Source organism: Apostichopus japonicus, chromosome 14 (genome assembly GCF_037975245.1).
Source record: "Apostichopus japonicus isolate 1M-3 chromosome 14, ASM3797524v1, whole genome shotgun sequence".
NCBI lineage: Eukaryota > Metazoa > Echinodermata > Holothuroidea > Aspidochirotida > Stichopodidae > Apostichopus > Apostichopus japonicus.
The window spans coordinates 19,236,814-19,260,296 of NC_092574.1; the positions used below are offsets into that span (position 1 = coordinate 19,236,814).

Genomic DNA, 23,483 nt, shown 5'->3' on the forward strand with positions numbered 1-23,483 from the left:
TACTCACATAAAACATGTGTTTATTAGTCCGAGAATCTTGGAATGCATCAAAAATTTTCAGAGCACCCAGACGGCTATTCTTCTTTCCGAGGAGATTTTGCAGAAAGTCTGAAGATGAGAAATTGAAGCTTTAGTGGAAGTAACTATTAATGGTAAAACAATGTCCCAGTTTGCTTCAAGAAATTCTGTAAAGAACTTACATACAATTCAAGTATAAACATGAAACATTATCACATTGAATAAACTGTGAAGAGAAGATATCACACAGTTTCAAGAGGAACATGGCAAGGAGATGGGGTATAATAACGATTAAAAATAGGGGAAGGAGATGTGGATAGTAATGGATAAAGAGATAGGGGATGGTGGAAATTTGGGGGAGGGGGTTGGAAGGGGCAGGGTTAGGTGAGTGAAAAAAGAAAATCAAACATAGAATAGGTGTCTGAATAATCCTAGCTTTCTGTATTACAAAAAAAAGGGGGGCTAAGTCTAAAGGAGCTTCAAAAAACATGTGACCACTCAAGTAATCCCACTCATGGTTAACATAGAAAATGTCATTGTCAATATACCTGGCAGATTTTCCAAGAATTTTTGCCTCGCCTTCTTCCTGGTTTCAGTAACTAATTCTTTACTGGGGGAGCCCCTTGCATTACCCTTCCAATCTCCCTCTGGCCACATAGAATCTTTGAAGATCTGCACATAGTAGAGAAGCAACGGCTCCGAAAAAATCCAGTCGATGCCCTTTTGTATCTCTCTGTCGCGAGAAAAGAAAACGAAGAAGAGTCGTTTAGCATCATAGAATTCTACAAAAGAGTCTTTTTGCATTACTAACAGTCAATGATATATTTCCCAACCCCGCTGTGGTTGATAGAAACAGAGCACACTACCTTCTTAACAACATTAATATGCTATTAACACATTCAATTACAGTAGGAAAGTCTTTTCTTACAAAAATGCTTAGCCTATTACCAGGAATTTTGCTTTGGGTGGGTGCAAGAATCGGAGCGGGTTAAAGTTCTTGAGAACTTTTTCACAGACTGTCAAGATGTTTGTTTAATACTTGGAACATTCCTTCAGCTTTTCAGAAGACCACAGATGTCAGAAGGAAGACATCATAAGACTTTTGTTATCTTAATAACATGTACATTTGTTTTGTAACTTTGTCAGGGCCTTTTACATTACTGTATGCCATTTCTGGAATGTGCTATTGTTCATATGAATCTAGAAGAACATTTTGTGACAGAGCTTTTGAGATTGATTAGGGCAAAGGTCCGACAATAATTACAGGTGTTTGATTGTTCTCGTGAACATCTGAGGGGACGTCACTGCATATGAGAATAAGAATGAGAACCCATCGAACGAACATTGTCAGGAGATATTTCTTATCTTACTTGTTGATTGTTCCCCCGAATGTTGCTTGTACGAATATGATGAGAGATCTTCGTAACCATTTAAATGTACCGTGGAGTTCAAAGATCTCACTGATTAGTTCGTAAAGTGGTTCAGCGATGGAATCTTTTCGGTCTGAACTCCTGAAATATGAGAGTAAATAATAGAATCCTGTCACTATTGATAGCCCACAAAAAGAGTACCTATTCCTTCATACAGACAAAAACTCTTTTACATAAAAATCTGGATGCCTGGCCACTGATATCCGAGAGAGCAACTTTCATACAGCGTCCTGCAGATGTTCTTTTGCCACTGTAAGAGTTGCACAAATTTCCAAACCTTTAACACTTAATGGCTGATAAATAACTTAATCAATTTACAGGAACACCAAAGGAGTCTAAAATTAATCAAGAAATATTTAGGACTAGCAGTAGGGTGCTGGTGGGTCACCGCTTAGTCCAAAGTAATATCCTGGCAAATGGAACTAAAAGTTTGTGGACTACTGTTCTGAATGATGTAAGGGGCCCTTAGCGACCTTTATCCTAACATGCTTGAAACACAACCTAACCAACTCTGGGTGACCACAATTGGAAAGACACCAATACATCTGAACCAATACTTTTAAATCTAGGTATGGTGCTCTAAAGGTAACTTACATTACCTGATTATACCCCTTTCAGTTTTAGTCCACGGAAGAGATCAATATCGTAGATGTAGATATCTTTATGAAGTGTGAAAGATTTGGAATGTTCGCTTAGTTTTTAAAGGAAATTTGTCAGCATGAATGTTATCTTCCTCTTTTCCGGAAATGAAGATTAAATTAAAACAAAATAAAGACACTTTCAGCTCAACTGGCATGATCATGTCCATTCATTCCGATATTAATGCAAGATTAAAACAACATACAGTTTGAAATAATGAACCTCTCATAGCAGAATATCACTTAAATAAAGGTACCAAGCATAACCACATTGAGAATTTTTGTTATTTAGACACAAGACTATAAACGAGCCTAGATGGATACTCACCCTTCATCTTCCTCCTCATCTTCTGCATCCTCTTCCCGCAGAACATTGCTCTTGAAGATACTTGATAATGAGAATAAACTCCTTTTTTGTGCTACCCTGTCATATTTGAAGAGAAAAGAATAGAGCATTGAAAAGTGGAAAAGAATAAAATGGGGTGATACAAGATGCAATGACATCTTTATGTACTTACTAACATACATACACGCATACACACATAAATGCATACATGTATTCATACATACATACACGCATACATACATCCATGGCTATGCACTTGCTTCATTCATCTTGGACCAATAGGCATTACTCTATGACATGAAATATACATCAATTCAATACAAACATTAAAAAAAAAATTCATGACTTCACAAAATTAGCATCTTCAGGTAGAGCGCTTACGTTATGAGAGGATTCCAGAAAATGTTAATTAAAAGAAATGATACAAAGCAAGATACAGGCTTGTTACAACTTTTGATTTTACTTGAATTATTTTATAACAGTTTGTGACATGCTCATACTATCTACATATGCTTGTGTATATTTACATGAATCTGATTATTTACATATTCATGTAGATATAAAAACCACATGAATATATTTATTTTGTTTCTGTCCTCTATTCCTATCATTGCCTATTCCATCCATGTATAGCCTCTCATTTTTGCCTAAACTTGCTCTATTCTTTGTCCAATTGTCCAATTCAGCTGTCTGTCCACATGTCCATCTGCCTCATTTGAATTTGTCCTTAGTCTGTTTTCAGTTTAATATATCCTCTAAAGAAGGTCCTGTTAGGGTCAAAATGTTGGGCCCTCTTAACTTTTATATATATTTACCTACACAGGATTTTTTTTGCTGTAGATAAGCAATTTGTTAGCACTTTTTTGCAGACAGACTCTTGTTTTGTTTCAAACCTTGTTGATAAAGATATATAGCTAATCATTTGTAAACGAAGCAACCAAACAATAACTTACGGGGGAGCATCCTTCAGTAATTTTGGAGTTGGAATGATGAGAGAAAATAAAGCTTCACTTTGTCTTAATGTGTCATCTTGAAGAACAGCCTACATTGTGGATCAAAATGAGAAAATTAATGTAACTTTTTGGTTAAAGGTTAAAAAGTTTTGTAAAATTTCACTGAAAAGACAGATTATTAATTATCTTACAAGCAGAGTGATTCACTTGGAGGGAGGGTAGGTCCATGAGTTAAATGCTACATCATTCTTTTTTATTGCAAGATAAAATTAACGTAACAGTTTCATAGCAAGATCTTTTCTTTTAAACTTCCTATAATATTGAAATCAGAATGTTGACATACCGAGAGGAATCTCTGAAGCGAATCCTTCATCTTCTCCAACTCTTTCTGGTCTAAGGATCTAGAAGACCGTTTGCTGATGGAAGGCAGCTTGGCTTTCTTAACCCATTTACTGCACTGAGAAACGCAACACAATTCAACATATTGTTAACAACATTTGAATTGAGAGCTATTCCTTGATGACGATATCTTTAAGATGAGTCTCTACACAAAAGATGGGATGGGAGAGTTGGGGTGGGGGATTGGGGGGGAGGGGTTGGAAAAGGAGCAGGTGGAGCAGACAGAGGAGGGTAAGAAAAGGAACAGAGGGTCCCAGGGGGTCTATCACAGTTGATAAGTTCCATTTGGAATACTATATTCCAGCTCATTTTCAAGAAATCTATCTTTAACCTTGCTTCGGGACAAGGTGGGCAAAGAGCCCACATGTCACCATTTGTTTTTAATCTGCTCCCACTTTTTCATATGCTTTTATAAATATACTGCTCTCTCTCTACAAGCAGTATTTAATATGTAAACAATAATCAGTTTCATCTTTAAAATCTTTCTTGAAGATATAATAAATCTAACTTGTGCATCCCTTTGTCTCTCTCTCTCTGTCCTCTAAATCTTCCCAATGCATCTTTGTTATGTAATATATATATATATATATATATATATATATATATATATATTTTTTCCACAAGCATTTCTGTATCATGCCAAAACGAGTGTTGAACACTTACATCTTTGAGTCTGTCTTGTAAGAGGTGAAAGTCCTCGAGTTTACGAAGAACCACCCATCCACACGTTTTGATAGAAGGATCGATTGGATGGATAACCAGCTTAAAATGGAGGATAAAGTTCTCAAGATCTTTTGGAACCTGCAGAGAAGTAAAATAATATCATATTTATCATATACCATAAGAGACCAACTTTTCATTCCATTAATATTTCAACCGACTGAGCCTACCGTACACTAAACTAAAATCTTACTGAAGGCAGTCATGGCAACCGCACCTGTGTGCATATATACCAGAATCAAGTCAAGAAATGAATTTGGTAATCAAATCTGGTCAATTAACCATGTATGTCTTAGCAAGCCAATTTGATAGGCTAATTAATAGCTGCATTGCAAAGACAAATGTAGCATTGACTTGATGCAAAACAACAACCTTGCAAATTATAAATTGAAGCTGGTGGGGGAGGGGGGGGGGTTAACTAGGGATATGGATAATGAAACACAATGACTTGTTTCATGACCATGCATGCCACCTACCTCTACCCTTCTACAAACACCTTCCCACACAATCCCCACCCCCCCCCCCCTTCCTCACCAACCCAGCCCATCTTCTCCCAGCCTCTTTTATTCTTACACAATCATTCCTTACTCTCCAATCCCTACATCTCTGCACACGGAAAAAACAATAACGAGGAAGGAAATTACTTCTGTCGAAAATAAAAAATTGCATCGCTGACATCACCTGATCCAGAATTCAGTTTTCATTTTCATGATATTTATTAAATATAGAAATAGTTATGAAGATGGAAGTAAAAAAGAAAAGAAAAAAAAAGCCAAAAAACATCATTAACAGAGACACCTTGAACAGCTATAGCCTTACCTCTGGTAAACAGATATCTGTCCTCCACTTTCCAACATGTTCCCACCATAGATCTATCCTTTCGATATATAATTCGAGAGATTTCTTCTCATTTTTTAAGTCTTCAATTTCTGATTCCACACCCTCTTGCATCTGGGAAAGAGGAACCATGTAGAGTAAAGTTTTTGTTGAGTTGCATCATAATCAGATCATTAAGCAGTAAATGGAAGAGTATTGTTTCTCAAAAAAAAAAAAAAACACAAGGCCAAACTTGAGGATTCAACAGGCCCTGCTTTTGTGACTTTCGATAAGGTGGACCTATGTAATGCTTATTTTACATACAAAAATCAGGTGGAAGTTAATATTGTCCATAAGAGTTACAGGTTATTACTGAGCTAGCTCGAGTGTGTTTCAGTTCATAGATGTATAAACTTCTAAGAAGACTCGAGTAAGAAGTGGATTATGATTATGAAATTTTCGGAAATGAAAACTAACCAGATGCGTTCATGAGTATTCTGTTTGCTTTGGTCTTGTAAGCAGTAATTCGCAAATAAAGCGCTGAAGTTCCACAGCAAACAGAGCATTAATTGTATTTCTCTTCTACGGGGGTACAATTAGTTTTACGGACAAACTGTAACTTTGTATTCTTTTCTGGTATGTTACAATGAGGAGACTAAAAGCACCTACCAAGGTCTATAAATACCAGAGAATCTGAAGCAAAGATACATGTCGTATTCTGGAGGTCATTGATTCCAATCCAGTTGCGCTTTTGAATTACATGTAAATTGTACCATACCAAACAGAATGACCATAAAGTAAACAGGATTTGAATAATAACAAACCTTTGCATCGGCGCTGTGCGATTTCTTGAAGTTGACGACAGCTTGTGTCTTTTGTTTTAGTTTGTCTTCCAGCTGCATCAGAGTGGCCTCTATTCGATCGCTCTGGTCCTGCATGCTATGCTGCGAAGATGAATCCATAGCATCGCCGACAACGGGCTGGGAAAGAAGAAGAAGACGCAGGCTGAATCAAGTCCGTTTACTTGCTCATAACTTGTCTATGCAAAGATATGACTTTATTTAATTCAAGTGGAATAATGTATAAAATGGACGCTAGAAATACAGATAAACTGTTATCATTTTGTAGGTGCAAACTTTGACCCTTCACCCGTAGTCTAATACATCCCTGAATCTCCATTTTAGCATTTTATCCTTTTTCACCTTACTACATATTGCACATGAATGCATCATTAATCAACTTCAAAAGTCATCTGTTAAACGGATATTGAATTTGTTTATTAAAATGAGACGGGGAAAAAAATAGAAGGGTCAATAAATACCTCATAATTCTTTGTGACCTCTGACCCCGATTCAATCTCTGAGTTATCTTCAATGCCTAGTTTTTCCATTAACTTTTCATAGGTCTCACTGACAAGGAATGCTGGATAAAATTCTTCATCTAAGGATTGGTAAATCTGAGTTTGGGCATCGTAGAAAGCTTCTGGCCCCTAGGAGAAAGAGATTGATAGACACACATGATCAACTACATACCATTCAGCAATGAAAGCATACTGAACCAGTTGGTCCTTATACTGGCTTTCAAGCTGAAGGAGAGATCGTTATAATTGATGCAGTAGAAAGCTTCTGGACCCTAGTAAACGAAGGAGATGGATACACACACAGACACACACACATACACGCAATCAAGTAAATCCCATTCAGCAACATAGACTTTCAAAGCTGAAGAGAAAAATCACTTTAATTCCTCCATTTAATATGGTGATTATATCTGTCAGCTGCCTGTAATCACATGACTTGCACATGACCCTCGCTTTTGTGAAGAAGTTAAAAAGTGCTGTTTCGTTGTTCTTTTTCATAATTGCTCTTTCAATGAGAAACATTCAAACATTCCAAATTGCACAGAAGATTCATATTGTTGGGACATTTTGAGGTGTTGCTCTGATTTGCCCCCTCAAATCAAAGACAAATGTCCCACTGTACCACTGACAAGTTTGCTCTCCCCTCCCCCCACCCCCAGAGATTCAATCCTCTGTCACCATTTCTGTTACCATGAAAGTGCAGGAGATTTCAACAGAATGCTTTCAGAATTAATAAGTACAAAATACCACCAACGACAGCACTAACATCACTGTCACCATTACTGCCAACAATGACATAACCACTGACTAGCTAGCTGCTATCACAACCACTACACTATCACTGCCACCAATATCAGCAGGAACATCATGACTTAATCTTGTAGGAGCACATGAGAATATTGTTTACTCACCTTGTTGCTGACTAGATATTCCCCCATATCCTTTGCTATCTTTTTATCTACATCTATGATACTCTTGGAAGCAATAAATGTTTGGTAGATATCTGTGGCCTTCATGTGTTGGTCCTGGGGCTGTACAAACAAAACAAGCACAGGAACAACAATTGAGCTGGCTACAATCTTTATGTTGGTTTTATGGTGATCTATCCACTAAAGGAAAACAACATTCTCACAAAAACTTTACTATGAATTTTGACAAACTTTGCATGTAGTTAATTGACAGCTTTTAGCAAACAAACCAATATTTATATATTTTAAAGAAGAAATCAAGACCAAGAGTGTAAAAGGAGAGTAAGGAATTCTGACGGAAGGCCTTGACAGACCACCTACTGTGATCTTCTGTAGTGAAAAAAAGCGGTTAAAACTTTAATCTGTTTTTGAGAGCGAAAGAAGGGATTATTTGCTACATCGTTTGGAACAAAATATTGAGATAAGGTTTCAATGAGTAGCCTAGGGAGGACTACTTTAGTCTTTCCCCCTTCAAGGCTAACATTGCTTGCCCGTGGAATTCCTGTTTAATAATGAGTTCATTTATAATTTGTGCATTCTTGCAAAGAATGCAAAACCCTGGTAAAAGAAGTACTTTCATTTGAGAATATGCTGGTTGGCTGCGGGGCAAGGATGACTGAGGTGGACGGGGGAATAGTTGTCGCTTAGTCAAAGTTCATAATGAAATACAGTTTGAATTCTAATGGCCTGGTTTACAATACATTACATAACAAAGAAAATCAAGTCGTCGGATCCTGGGAGTGAAAGACATGAAATCTAGAGTTGTCAGTCAGTTTTCAATTATTCCCATCTTATCACATGTACATGTATCACATGTACCGTCATGATCGGGATTTCACAGCGAACGGAGGGGGACTAATTACGTATATTTCCAAGGAATGGGCTATCGGTATTCCCAAGGTTTGTCTCACTCTCTCTGATCCGGACATAGAGTTACTCGCTGTGAGAACCCGGCCACGATTCCTTCCTAGTGATATATCGAATATCACTATTGTTAACGTTTATATCAGGCCATCAGCGGTTTTCTCTCTGGCCGATGTGAAATTGAAGAGAGCAGTGACAGAAATCATGAAGGAGAACCCGCGTTCCAGCATAATACTATTGGGAGATATAAATCGAAGCAACATCGCTTTCCTTGAGACAATGGGCTTTCAAAACCTTGTGGACTTTGCTACCTTCCCGCGATCTGGTTCCATATTAGACGCTGTATATGTCAACAATCATTACTACAGGGCAACAAGACGCCATCCCATCGGATCGTCGGACCACTACTCAATTTGTATCATGCCTAAGTATACGGAAAAGCACAGAGAGACCAAGCAGAGGCCCAGGAGAAGGGAAAGGGACATTAGAGACAACAATTTATGTATTCTTCGTGAGACCATAGCCTCTACGGACTGGAATATCTTCACGGAAACCTGCCCTACACTCAACGAACTGACTGAAGTGGTTTCGTGTTATATTCAATTTGTATCGGACATCTGCGTTCCAACTAGAACTGTACCAACTGCGGAAATGATGAAGAGATTACCGGCCGACGATAATATTAGACTAATGGAAGAACGAAAAAAGAAGGCAATTGAGGTGGGGAACAACGCAGAACGGAATAGGTTGCAGCGGACTATAAATAGATACATCTATAGGAAGAGGAGTGAACACTTCGAGAGGATAGCGACGGATTCCACGTCATTATGGAACTTTCTGAAATCAGTGCGGAATCCTCACAAAAAATGATAACAAGGTCACCATATCGAGGGAGCTTGGATCTAAGCTAGACACCCACTTCGGCCGATTCAACAGTGCGGTTATAAAGGACATTACTCTGAACTTACCGCACCGCTCTGTCAATGACACTCCTGGAATAGAACGAGATCAGGTTAAAAGACAGTTTGGACTTGTCAAGCGAGGTGTCGCATCAGGTATTGATAACATACCCTGGTGGGTTTTTAAATATTGCTCAAATGAAATTGCTGACATTTTCACAGTCATTTTCAATAAAAGTATTAAACAGAGTATTATTCCATCTGACTGGAAACATGCCAAAACTACTCCTGTGCCCAAAATTTGCAGTCCTGCTTCAGTAAATGATTATCGCCCAATTGATATATCAAGCATAGGGTTCAGTTGTTTGCAAAAGTTATTACTTTCGTATGTCACACAATCCATTGATGAACATGGTGATCCAAATCAGTTTGCGTACAGAAAAGGTATCTCGTGCACTGATGCAATCCTCACCCTTGTCCATGGCATAGTGTCTGGGCTAAACTGTAAACAGACGACAATATCTAAAGTCCTATTTCTGGACTTTTCAAGTGCATTTAATACAGTCCTGCCCAATCGTCTACTAAATGACCTGTGTAACTTCATCGATGAGCCATGGCTCATTCATTGGCTTAGGGATTTCATGCAGGGATGGTCGAGACAAGTTAAACTAGACAAAGGCTATACAACAACTTCTGAAATCAGAGTAGGAGTTCCACAAGGTGGCCCTCTATCAGCCCTATTGTTTACTATTTATACAGATTGCATTCGCTCTAATTCTAATTGCTCAGTAATTAAATATGCTGATGACACTGTTTTATCGTGCAATATCACCAAAGGCTCCCACCAGCAAAATCAGCATGAGTATCAAGATTTTATCACTAGTATAGTTAGCACTTGCGACCAGAAGAACCTACTTCTCAACAAAAAGAAGTGTAAGGAAATGGTTTTCGAAAACGTCAATATTAAGCACAGGGGTTTAATCGAGAAGAGAGACGAGAGGACAATTATTCACAATACATCCGTTGAACGTACTTCCAGTACAATGTATCTAGGAGTCTGCATTGACAACAAGCTGACGTTTTCAAATCATATTTCGAAGGTATTAGCCAAGGTGTATCACATTGTCGCCACACTCATGTATATTGCTCCTCACTTTCCTGTCCATATACGGGAACGGGTGTTTGAGGCCTCTATCTTGCCAAATATAATATATGCTGTCCCGGTCTGGTATCACTTTGTCCAAATAAAAGATAAGAAAAGATTATTAAGTTTCCTGAGATACTGTGAGAGAATCTTTGGATTAAATCATAACCTACTTAAAGATAAAGTTAATACGGCTGCTAGGAAGGAATTTGAGAGGCTACTAAATAACATCCAAAGAAATGAAGGACACCCACTCCATTGTGCAATAAACTCTCTGTGCAATAAGACAAACTACAATTTGAGGAATGCTGCAATAACTCCCAGATTCAGGATTGAACTTTATAGGAATTCTTTTGTTTATAGGGCGTCCATGTTCATACAGCATGGTGCTCTAGAACCATTGTTGTGATTTTGTTTTTCAGTGTTTTGTCTAGTATTTACTATTTTATATCTTTATCATAATTTTATTTATTTTCCTATTTATAAATTTTTAATGATTTATACTGGAAATAAAGAATTGAATTGAATTGAATGGACTGCCATTCCTGCAGCCTCTTCACAGGGGAATTCAGGCATGAAATGTCAGTACTACATACCTTTTTACATGTCTTCATGGATTCAACGGATACCCAAAAGCTGAAAGAAATGGCAGGGTCAATATTGAAAAACAGACAGTGTTGCAGTGGTCATTAATCTGACAAGTTATTATTTGAGTAAAGTAAAAATAGGATCATGTAAAGTGAGCAACAAACTTGACAGAATGTTGCACTTCAGATGTTATTTTTTTAGCAAAGAAACATTGCAGGAAATGTTAATTCTTATGAAGTGAATGTGATAAGTATGCGGTAAGTATTTTAATATTCAATATTGATATCTTTAGTATACTTATAATATTTTCAAATTTGACCTCTAACTAATCACTGTAATTATATGTTTCCATTATGTATTTCTTTTCCGATTTATAAATTTATATTTATACTGGAATAAATATAAAAAAATATATATATAATTCACATCAATTTGAAATTTGAAAATAATGTCTTAACATGCTCAGTTGGTAGAAAACAGGACTTGTCATCCTTGTGGTGAATGATATGAATCCATTTCTAGCTTAAAATTCCTTTGCTCTTTTTGAAAATCTGTTTATAATTCCCCCGCCAGTTTTTCCATTGTTAAGTTGATATTTCACTTCTGACAACAATAATCACCACTCACTGTAGTAAGTCCTCTTTCCCTTCTTTAGTCAGGAATATTTTCAATGAATCTCTTCCCATTTCGTCCGCCAATATTTCATCCAGGCTCAACAGTCTCTGATGAGGTTTCGGCCCTGTCTCTGTTGATGAGGTGGTAAAGTAAGACCCGTAGGCTGCTCCCCCGACAAGCTGCACCCGCTTCTCGCAATGAGTCTTGGCAACTTTGCACTGGAAGAGTTGAAGAGGTTTGAGTCACAATACAATAAAATATCTGTCAAAATCGTTCTTCCTGGAGGAAAGTCTGAATTCACCACCTCTCAGCAAAGGAAGAGGGTGATGTGAGGTGGAGGTGGGGGAGGGGGAGGGTTGGAGGAAAATATAAATTATCAACATTTGGGGAGGGGTAGGGAGAATAATGATGACATTAGTTAGTTCCACGGCTTAGGTGGTGACTTGACATGCTGTAGTGAGAATGGAGGGGAGTAGGAGGGGGTGGGGGGCTTACTCTCCTCTGTTGGTAATCAAAGAAATTTATATGATTAATGCAAAAGCCTTTTTTATGGTTACCTGTTTTGTAGTATGCACATGCTGTGTTTCTTAACATGTTTAATTTATTGCAAGTTTTCAACAATAACATGAACTGTGTTATACCAGCTAATAACCCTGGTATGTATTGACTAACCAGATTGTAACTCAAGAAAAGGTAAGGAGGTATTTTATAAACTGATATATAAACAACAGCCATGTTTGATGCATAGGCTTCAGGGCCCCCAACACCAGGGGGAGGGGGAAAACAGATCCCTCCCCAATAATTTTCAGAGTGATGATTTTTCACATGGGTATGTTGATGCAATAGGCAGCAGATGCAACACCACTGTAGTTTGGTCTGACACCTGCTCACCCCCTCCCCCCCCCATCTCCAACCTTTGTCAGGGTCCCTGGTTTCACTGCCTTCAAAAGTATATTAAACCAGCTGGAACTCACAGGACTTATGCTGAAACTGTTTTAAGTTATCTAATGAAACAATGATACGCCCAATTTTAATCCTAACACGTCTCTTTACCTGATTAATATATCTCCTCAGGTTTCTAGCTCTCAGTAAATCACTCTTACTGTTTCCCTTAGGAATCTTATCTGCCTCTAACTTTCTGGTTTTCTTCAAATCATCTAAGATGGTTGCATGCATGATTTCAGTCAAAATATGGTACCTGATTCAAAAGAAATGACAAAATGGCTAAAAGAAAGTTTTCTTCAAGAACACTAGAAATGATGAGTTGCATTGCAATGAATGTAATATATTAATACATAATCTATTGTGGATACTACCTTGAACAATGACATAACTAAAATACATTGGTTAATTCATGTAAATGGGTTAACATAGTCCTCATAATTTATTTGAACATAATCCTGATAAATTTTGTAATAGTTAAAGACATTTATTGAACAATTTTCACATAGCACAAAAACCACATACATGAAATTATCCATAACACCCCAACCCTGCAACTACACCTCTCTCCCCACTATCCCCCCCCCCCACCCCAACACACACCTGCCCTTTGCTGTTTATGCTGGCACCATCACTCAATAACTATATTTATTGCACATAAATACCTCATTTGTAATAATTCATCGATATCGTTGCACTCTCCGATCATTTGAATAAAATCCTCGTAAGATGCAGCATATGCATATTTCTTCTTGTGGCGTTCAGCAAGTTGCACTCGATAATCAAGATATGACAGAAAAGTTTCGTTGATATAATGAGGGTCACAGATTGCATCCACAGCAGGTCGAAAAACTAAACAGAGAAAGAAAAAGAATGACCATAAATTATATTTTCCTTATCATACTAAAACATTTTCTCTTGAATCCTTTCATGTAGGTAGTGTTTAGCTAAATGAGAATTATGTTCAAGTACAGTAGCGTATAGTATTTCATTCTGTATTGAGAAAAAGAAAAAAACACTAAAGGAACATGTAAAAACATAGAAAAGGAGATATAAAGCAAATTTTTTTGAAGACAATATTATTAAAACTTCTGGCAGGAGAAGGAAGTCAGGCTATCAAACATTGCCTCGGATTTATTAATTATTTATTATTTCAACCCCTGACAACATATGATACCCTAAATCTCCCATCCCACAATCTCTTCCCACCCGGCCTCTCTTCTAATACAATTTACAATTGATGCCTGGATGAGTTGCATAAACACCTGTGCATGTAAAAGCCTCCCTAAGGAGATGCCTTGCTGTTTCACAACCAGCCAATCTTTCAGGCAGGAGAAGAACAAGGAGAACTTCCACGGCCTCTCTCAGAAATTCTGTCTCCGTAGCTTCTGTCGCTAAGCAAGGATGAAGATAGAATGGTTTTGGTTCCTCTCCTTCTCTGTTTTGCAATGAAAGCAATATACAATGAAATTGTTTAACATAAATGTTTACTATGAAGGATAGAGAAAAAAGCAACACTCTATGTACGACAATAGCAAACGGCTACCGATCTCTCATATTCATAGCTTATCTAGCTGCTGTGATGATAGATATCTTCATATTCTGGCTTGGAAAAATATATTCTAGAATAATTTAAAATGAAACATATGGACTATATATCAGTTATCTTCTTTTTCCTCTCTTCTATATTTCTGGCATGACTGGTGCTTATTGATCAATTAGATCCATTCTTATATTCCTCTGTCACGATTAGAAGACAATAAAGACACTTGTTGGCATAGTGGCTACATGATATCAAAGATTATTCTGCCAAACATACAATAAAGACACTTTTTGGCATAGTGGCTACATGATAGCAAAGATTATTCTGCCAAACATACAATAAAGACACTTGTTGGTATAGTGGCTACATGATATCAAAGATTATTTCTGCCAAACATACAATAAAGACACTTCTTGGCATAGTGGCTAGATGATATCAAAGATTATTCTGCCAAACATACAATAAAGACACTTATTGGCATAGTGGCAACATGATATCAAAGATTATTCTGCCAAACATACAATAAAGACACTTGTTTGTATAGTGGCTACATGATATCAAAGATTATTCTGCCAAACATACAATAAAGACACTTGTTGGCATAGTGGCTATATGATATCCAAGATTATTCTGCTAAACATACAATAAAGACACTTATTAGCATAGCAGCTAGATGATATCAAAGATTTTTCTGCCCAAACATACAATAAAGCCACTTGTTGGCATAGTGGTTACATGGTATCAAAGATTATTCTGCCAAACATACAATAAAGATGCTTGTTGGCATAGTGGCAACATGATATCCAAGATTATTCTGCCAAACATACAATAAAGATGCTTGTTGGCATAGTGACTAGATATGATATCAAAGATTATTCTGCCAATTATGTTTGGAACAGGTAACAAACTGTTGTTCATTGTTGATCCTTATCAAGAAGCAAATTTTCATGTTTTACTTTTCTTATTATAAAGTTTAGTTGGTGAATACAAAACCCAAAAGTATAGGGGAAATGAGATTTAAAAAAATATTAAAATCTGATGGAGTGATCTTTTTGTATCCTAGATGAATGAATTATGATCAAATTTCTACAGAGACAAAGGCTTACATGTAACTAGTCTCTTTGAGCATCTGAAAATGTTCCAAAAGTTTGAGCACAATGTCACTTGTGAGGAGATGTACCTGAAAAAAAAAAATATGTAACATACTTTGTCAATAAGAATGAGGCAAATTTGAAAACCTAAAACAAATAATTTTAAGATGAATTTATAGTGTAAATGTACCACAGTATGCTATGTGTACCACAGTATGTTATATATGTGCTACAGTATGCTATATATTTACTAAAGTATAGTATTTATGTACTACAGTATGCTATATACTGTATGTACCACAGTATGCTGTGTGTACCACAGTATGCTATATATGTGCAACAGTATAGTATATAAGTGCTACAGTGTGCTACATATATGCTATAGTATAGTATATATGTGTTACATTATACTATAGTATACAAATAATAAATGGTTATGAGTGCAATAGTGCAAATATTTCATTCGTTGAAAGATGGAATGTTCCATTCAACGAGGCGCAGCCGAGTTGAATGGAACAAATTACATCTTTCAACGAATGAAATATTTGCACAATTGCACGAATGGAAACCATTCATTATTTGTATACTATAGTATAATGTAACACATATATACTATACTATAGCATATATGTAGCACACTGTAGCACTTATATACTATACTGTTGCACATATATAGCATACTGTGGTACACACAGCATACTGTGGTACATACAGTATATAGCATACTGTAGTACATAAATACTATACTTTAGTAAATATATAGCATACTGTAGCACATATATAACATACTGTGGTACACATAGCATACTGTGGTACATTTACACTATAAATTCATCTTAAAATTATTTGTTTTATACAACACCTTCGAAATTTGGATATAATTGGATGTAAAATGCACTCATGCAACAGATTGTTTTGAACAGACAGGTTTCTCTGCTCTCTTACCATTGAAAAAAGTGCTATCAAAAAAGTATAACACATGGTTCTATTTCATAGAGTGCAATAGAGTGGATTTTGCATACAATCGACGAGCAATTGACCAATCAAATGGCCCGAATATTATTAGGTGTTGTATAATAGTATATACTGTATGGTCACGATCATAGGTAAATATTAATGGGGATCTCAGCATTTCTACACAGGGCACTTTCATATCGGTCCTAACAGAGCCGTAGGTAGGGCCATGGATCCTAATGCGCATGATCTATATTTACAGATTTTGTACAGCACTGTAACATATCTCAATCTATGTGCTAGTTGTGAAAATATGTTTCATAAATATCAACTTCAATAATTACAAGAAGAATCCGGGTATAAGTGCAGTATACATCCATGTAGGAGACTTGGATAAACTTTTAATCAGGCTCAAAGCTTAAACTTGGAGGCGTTTAGCGAACACGACTGAAAATAACTCAGAGAAGCTTTCTGATCGGTTGACAATCAGACATTTGTTAAGTTGCTCTCACTGAATAAACTATGTTGTAAAGTCTTACTTTGTCGACGTTTCTTAATCTTCGCTGTAAATTATCTACAAACTCCCAAACATCCTCCCTGCAGAGAAAGAAAAGCCCATGTAAGATCGATGGATGAAATTATTTGCATGTGAAGTTATAGGAATCCTTAATTACTATGTGAAGATTTCTTCACCTTTTCCCTTCCACCCTAACTTCCTTCTGTACTCCTCCTACACCCATCGCCATCTGAAACTACCATCATGCCTCCCCCCTCCCCCACCTTGTTTCCACAGTTTCACAACCATGACTCCTCCCTTTTATATTTATCATATTTAATACAAAATACAAACTGAACATCTTCAAAACGTTTTACTCACTTTTGTGATTTCTGACTTAACAACTAGAGTAAGTAATGTTTAGCTTCTGCAGTAATCAGAACTAAACCTTACTCAAATCTATAAACTCCTAAAATTACTTCAAGACAAACCTCTTGCAGCATGTTTATCTAGGACACCAAAATTAATTAATACATCTTATCATAAATTACTCAGATTAACTTTATACTTTCTTATCGTTGCCCAACATTTCTATTAGAATACTAACATTACATGGAATATTTTCCTTTCTGCCCAAAAAAAGACAAACCTATTTACATACTTTGCCCATTCCATTTATATGAAAATAACCACTTCATTCCTAACTCATCTATGTTCAAGTAGATACTTCAGACACTGAGATGGTATGTTATTTCCAGTCCTGAGTTCTGAAGTAGTTTAAGTTTCTATTTATAACTGTGTACCTTTTCTAATTTTAAACTTACTCTAAGGCATCCAGAAACATATCTTCATCTTTCCCGATATCTCTGTACCAGCTAATGATGAAATCTCTGACCACCAATTCAAATACTGTAAGTAAAAAATGAAACAAAACCGGGCCCGTCATAATTAAAATGTAATTAGATATTTTTACTTACCAAAAATATTTTGCATGCAGAATCGACGTTCTCTGTTGCAGATTCTGTTACAAAACTATTCCTGAGCAAAGGTTCAAAAGTAATTGTAACTGAATGTTGCATCTGTGAGGCCTGTGAGGTCCTTGTCAAAGGCGAAATCATATACTGACCAAATTGCTACCTTTTAGCATACTTGATGGGCGGCAATAAATTTATAACCTGAGTGATGGCATATCAATTATCAACAGAATAAAGCCAAATACGTCCTACAACTTACCAATGTGCTTTCAGTAGAAGCAGCTACAAACCCCCTCCTCTGGAAATCAAACCATTCATGTCATTATACTGACCTTTGACTTCATATTGTTATGCATGATCACCATTTTGTGAATGCCTTAACTTGACTTAGTTATAAGGTTTGGTAATATTAGAATAATAAGTTTAATAACTGCAATAGAGTAGATTTACTTGAAATCGAGTCGGAAGAGGAAACAAATTACCTTCCTTGACAGATTTATCGACACTCCTTGACACGACGACCTTTCGAACTCTCCGTTTCTTCTTTTTGATGACCTCCTGTTTTGAGTAGAACACAAGAAGATAAATGTTGACGGAATATGCCGGCTGCACTGCCAGTTAATTATATACCAGCCGGGTAAACTATAGAAGAGTTGAAGTAATCCTTGTCGTATCCCTGGGTAGTGTTCATTCGGGGGCGGGGGACTCCAGGTGAGTATCCTTGGTCAAGTTTTATTAATAAATTTATGCAATCCTTTCTTTAGCAGGCCCCTACCCAGGCTGGGGAGATGGGAGGGAGATGGAAAGGGGAGGGATGGGTTTGAAAAGAATGGAGACAGATACCTGCATATGGAGCCATGCAAATCCACCCAACTTTCACACACATTTTACAGTACTGCTTAAAGATGATCGATTGTATCGCTAATATGTGAAGAAGTTGAACAGATTCCTTCGACCAGAAAGTTGACCTACCATTACTTTTGTAACAAGTACATTGAAACCGACTGGTGGTTGCGGCTTTAATACGCTCTTCTTTCTGTTTCCAGAGCAGAGTATGATGCCCAGTCCCAGACAGAAACCCACCATGCCAACAATCGCATAGAGGAAGAGTGACTTGAGTCCCAGCTGGTATACCAAAGCTAAGAAAATTCCTAACCCTGCTACCAGGTAAAAGAGTATGTTGAGTCCTTTCTCTGCCATTTTGGTTCCAGCTTCTATTGTCAGTTGCTTTCTTTAAATTCAAACCAAGTAAACAGAATATTCTGCAATGACAAGAAAAAAGTCATCATATATGTATATACGATATGATATAATATCACATGACGTGACATGTCATATCTCATCATATCATATCATATATTATATCATATATTATATCATATCATATCAAATCATATATCATATCATATCATATGGTAGAGTTTCTTATTGTTTGATACCAAACAAGACGTTACGAGATATGATATGATAAGACAACCTCTTGAGAAACCTAATTACAGGTAATTGTAAGCTGTTCCACAAGCTGAACAAATATTTGCAGTACAAACTTACATATAAAAGAAAACCTATATTTCAGGGTGTCAAGATTTGACAGATTGTGCATTTTGAAGAAAAAAAATTGATAAACTTCCTTTTTTTCTCGTCAGTTTCCCAAGGTCTCAAGTTCTAAACACACTGCACTATGGTTTAATCTTTACGTTATCTCTCTGCACTGACTAATAACAAAGCTTCCTTTATTTTTCTTTTATTTCCTTATTTTAGGTTTCAATAGGCAATCTCAAGTTATATCAGACTAAAGCATCTAGTAACACCCTGCATTATGTGTAAGATAACAATCAGAGATATATCAAAGAAAACCACTGACTAGTATGTATATATATATATATATGCTACTGGCTGAATCATCAAATTCTACTGTGAAGTGTTTTGAAAAGGTGTGTGTACTTTGAGATCATACAATACTTGAATGAAAAATTACAACATTCAATGCCTGATCCATTGTAACTTACAACGTAATAAACCGCAAGAATGATTTATATGGATCACCAAACAGCTGCCTTATTAGTTAGGATCACGATTAAAATTAGGTCTGATTTATTATGACTGGATTACAATGTAAGGGGAAAAAAGCAGTTTGAACTTGTTATCTTAAGAATTAAAACAGTGGCATCATAATAAATTACAACTTAAAAATGGGGGAAAATGAAAGAAAACAATATTTCACAAGCTTTCATAATTATACATTTATGAATGAATGTCCAATTACACAGACAATATAAAGTAAGATAGTGTCTGGCTGGCAAGCATTAGAAATTTAAGGATGAAATGAGGTTGTTTTGAGGGATAGCTTCAAGATATTTGTGAATCAAAAATTATGGGAAACAACTGTTGTTTATTGATATAATCAATATCTTTTAGTCTGTATGTAATATTTTGAATTTTCCTTTACCTCAGATAAGGTGAAAAATTAGTGATAATCTCAGGCCTAGAATTTCACAATGTTTAAGCTAATACTGTAGCTATAAAATGCCAGTGCACCAAAATCTACTGGATAAATTAAATTTCCCACATGAATTTTCCTTGGGTTGATACAAGGCAACATTAATTTGCACGGGCAGCAGAAATGTGCTACTGGCAATACGGCCAAACCCTGCATGACATTTAGCCACTAACTAGCCTGAATTATGAGGCTCTAGTCATCTGTTAATATATGTAAAGCTAAATGTTGTAGCAAGCTCTGATGCCAAAGACATAACTACATAGAACAGCCAGTTATAATTATTTCTTAAAAATTGTTTGAGGATGTTCCCACAAGGTACCCAAGTACAGAAAGTGCCATCCCAGATGAACTTTTGACAAACACGGATACCCTAAGACTCATACATAGCATACATGTGGCTCATAATCAACCAAACACTCAGAAAATGTTGTGATATATTTTACCGAAAATTTTACTTTGACAGTCATCGTTGACAAGGCCATGGCAGGTACTTTCAAAAGTTCTCAGTGAAGCACATCACTTCGAAAATATTGTATGTATAGTGTATCGTTGACTCGACCAGGAAAGCTTCAGTAAGTTCAGCATTTCCTTGGGGAGGGGCAATGATAGCATTTCAAAGTCACTTGATGGTACTACTGAAACTCACTTTGAAATACTCAGAAACTGTGTAGCTCAGTCTGTGTCACCGTGACAACATTTGAAACATAAACAAAGTTATTGCGAACCTTTGTTTATCAGATATATAATTATTTCAAACTTTCAGATAAGGCTTTTACATAAAGCATGTTTTTTTCATGTCCATCACTCTTGCAGGCTCATTGTATCTATAACCCCTTTAAGGGACCAGGAGAAGCGCAGGAACACTATTCACAATCAATCATCTTAATTTTGCTCGCTACTCAATGCCCGGAACTTGCAAATTCTGTTTAAACCGATATGTGTAATAATCCACAGCTGTGAACTAGACGTTTTTTTTCTCAATCCACAGTTGGTCGTTTCTCCTCCAATGACATGCTCTGTTCTAGTTCTGATGTAAAAATAATTATTTATCTTTAGACAAAAAAAAAATGAAATAATAAGTAACACGATCAAATTGATATGACTCACCAAGACATTTTACAGTGTTCAGCATTACAGCAGGTTTTCAATCATGTCACTGTGCACTACTGCATCTCATACACTGCAAATCACTTCCATCAATTGCTGTCTGCAAAATATTTAAGAAAAAATTCATCACTTACATAAATTGGATAAATAATGATCTTCAGCTAGAAAAACCAAATGATTTTGTTTTTAAAGCGTATGCATGTTGTCAATTAACCTACTTCAATCAAATTATTGATCGCAGTCACTGAATAAAATTGTGCGTAGATTTTCTGTTGGTAAGACTTCTGCCTCGAGACTGAGACTTAACTCTTCAGCAATCACAGCTGCTGTTGCTGAAGTGTCTTGGGTATTAAGATATATATCACACTAGGCTAGTCAGTGCTAGAGGTAGTAGGTTCCTCTTTCCAATGCAGACTACAAATAATACAATAGCTCTTTTTGAAGAGAGTTTACTGTTTACTTAAAAGCTCTGACCCATTCAGAGCTTAGCAAAACTGAGACCAAGAAAGTCTGAAGAGAAGAAAAGAAAACATGGTGAGTGTTTTTTGGTGCAGATTGCTCAGTCATACAGAGTTGGAGAGGAGAATTAAAGGGACATCACAAATATACACAAATATTCAGAAATATACTAAATATAGAAAAATAGAGATCTGGGGTCATAAATATCATTTGCATAGTTACTGGCCAGAAAAATGTTAGCATGCTGAAACTTGATAAAGCTGTGAACAGTAAAGTTACTTCCCTGGAGGTCTGCACCAAAATATCGAGGAGCCGGTACGGGGTACTACGGGCCGATATTTTGGACTAAAGCAATTCAATTTCACATCCGATATTGATTTTCTATCGTCCATACCATACATGTAACATAGCACTTAATTTCTGCATTGATGGCATTAAGTGTAAGACTTGGTAACACACAAACAACTTCTTACAATATTTTAAAGTATTCTACACACTGTGTTGCTTTAAAGCAAGCCATTTCCACCAATTAAGGGTGTGCATATTTACAAAACCCTATTCACCTGGAACCAATTGACTGTGGTGAACTCTATTACTGTGTACATGGCTGGTTTATCTCAATCAGGGGTCTTATGTTTACTTTGGAGAAAGAAAAAAAAGGGACAAATTCAATGTTCTTTGTAAAATTGTGAACTCTTACTTGGTAAAGCAAGCCTTGTGTGGTTGTCATGGGTAAGTCATCCAGGGAGGTGAGCATGTATATAGAGATGTTGGTTATCCTCAGGGAGGGTGACTCTGACTCATCACCGAGGAGTAGTAATGATGGGACTATCCACAAGATGACATTCAGGATGTATTTGACACACTAATCTACACTATCTGTTAGTATTATATATGTAACCGTAAGACTGGTTTCAGAAATCTGGGAGGACGAATAAAAGGAGGGAGGGGGAGGGTTAGGGGGATGGGGAGAAAATATAAGGCGTTATTCACAAGCTGGCAGTCAACATCAGAATAATCAGTTCTCTCACTTGCAATCTTTTGTAGTGTTAAATTGCATATATTCCAATGTATGAAAAAAAAATTGTTTTGAAAGAAGAACTTTACTTTTGAATAGTTGATCAGTTTTCTTTCAGCAAGTGAAGTAGATTATTGAGAGCTCTGTAAAGTCAACTTACTACTTGTGAGTCAGAAAGTGAGAATGACCTTGGTGATACATGGAAGAAAAAACATGCAATTTCAGTGCACAGTAAGAGACTATACAAGCAATACTGCCAGTTTCCCTTTGGTAATTACCAGTTCACATATGAACAAATCTACAATTATGAAGATATGCTAGAGCAGGGATTCTTAACTGGTGGTCCACTGGCCGGATATGGCCTGTGAAAATTTCAAACCATGAAAACAAAAAAAAAGTTGTCCAACAATCTTGCACCAATAATTAGGTACAGTATACAGGCAAAGACCTCCAGCAATAGTTTAGCACGCTATCATGGAAAAGTTTCTTGAGATTACATAATCCACCTGCATTGGTCGTAAAATTACCTCTTTTTACCAATTAGTCTGCAATGCCTGCCACATATTTTTTCTTGTATGAGGATCTTTGTGTGTATACATGAACATTTTTCCACACAGTGTTAACACAAAGAGCCTAATGGT

General features: G+C 36.5%; 1 protein-coding gene across 5 annotated transcripts in view; it reads right to left on the minus strand.

Annotated features, from left to right (window-relative positions):
* Positions 1-23,483, minus strand: part of LOC139980228 (sorting nexin-25-like) — a 36,352-nt gene that overhangs the window by 5,832 nt on the left and 7,037 nt on the right. For 3 of the 5 annotated variants that reach the window (XM_071991748.1, XM_071991745.1, XM_071991747.1), the window contains exons 2-23: positions 21,366-21,465; positions 18,731-19,020; positions 18,241-18,316; positions 17,609-17,693; positions 16,828-16,885; positions 15,350-15,423; positions 13,966-14,138; positions 13,366-13,552; positions 12,812-12,956; positions 11,771-11,976; positions 11,152-11,191; positions 7,592-7,711; positions 6,642-6,809; positions 6,145-6,300; positions 5,324-5,455; positions 4,448-4,585; positions 3,729-3,842; positions 3,386-3,474; positions 2,415-2,510; positions 1,389-1,529; positions 567-751; positions 8-108 (exon numbers count right to left, since the gene is read on the minus strand). In XM_071991748.1, coding sequence (XP_071847849.1) covers positions 8-108; positions 567-751; positions 1,389-1,529; positions 2,415-2,510; positions 3,386-3,474; positions 3,729-3,842; positions 4,448-4,585; positions 5,324-5,455; positions 6,145-6,300; positions 6,642-6,809; positions 7,592-7,711; positions 11,152-11,191; positions 11,771-11,976; positions 12,812-12,956; positions 13,366-13,552; positions 13,966-14,138; positions 15,350-15,423; positions 16,828-16,885; positions 17,609-17,693; positions 18,241-18,316; positions 18,731-18,958 — 2,712 coding nt within the window. In that variant the 5' untranslated portion in view covers positions 18,959-19,020; positions 21,366-21,465. Of the gene's footprint in view, positions 1-7; positions 109-566; positions 752-1,388; positions 1,530-2,414; positions 2,511-3,385; positions 3,475-3,728; positions 3,843-4,447; positions 4,586-5,323; positions 5,456-6,144; positions 6,301-6,641; positions 6,810-7,591; positions 7,712-11,151; positions 11,192-11,770; positions 11,977-12,811; positions 12,957-13,365; positions 13,553-13,965; positions 14,139-15,349; positions 15,424-16,827; positions 16,886-17,608; positions 17,694-18,240; positions 18,317-18,730; positions 19,021-21,365; positions 21,466-21,583; positions 21,608-22,524; positions 22,747-23,483 lie in introns of those variants that run through there. The other 2 variants (XM_071991746.1, XM_071991749.1) reach the window with 2 other exon arrangements.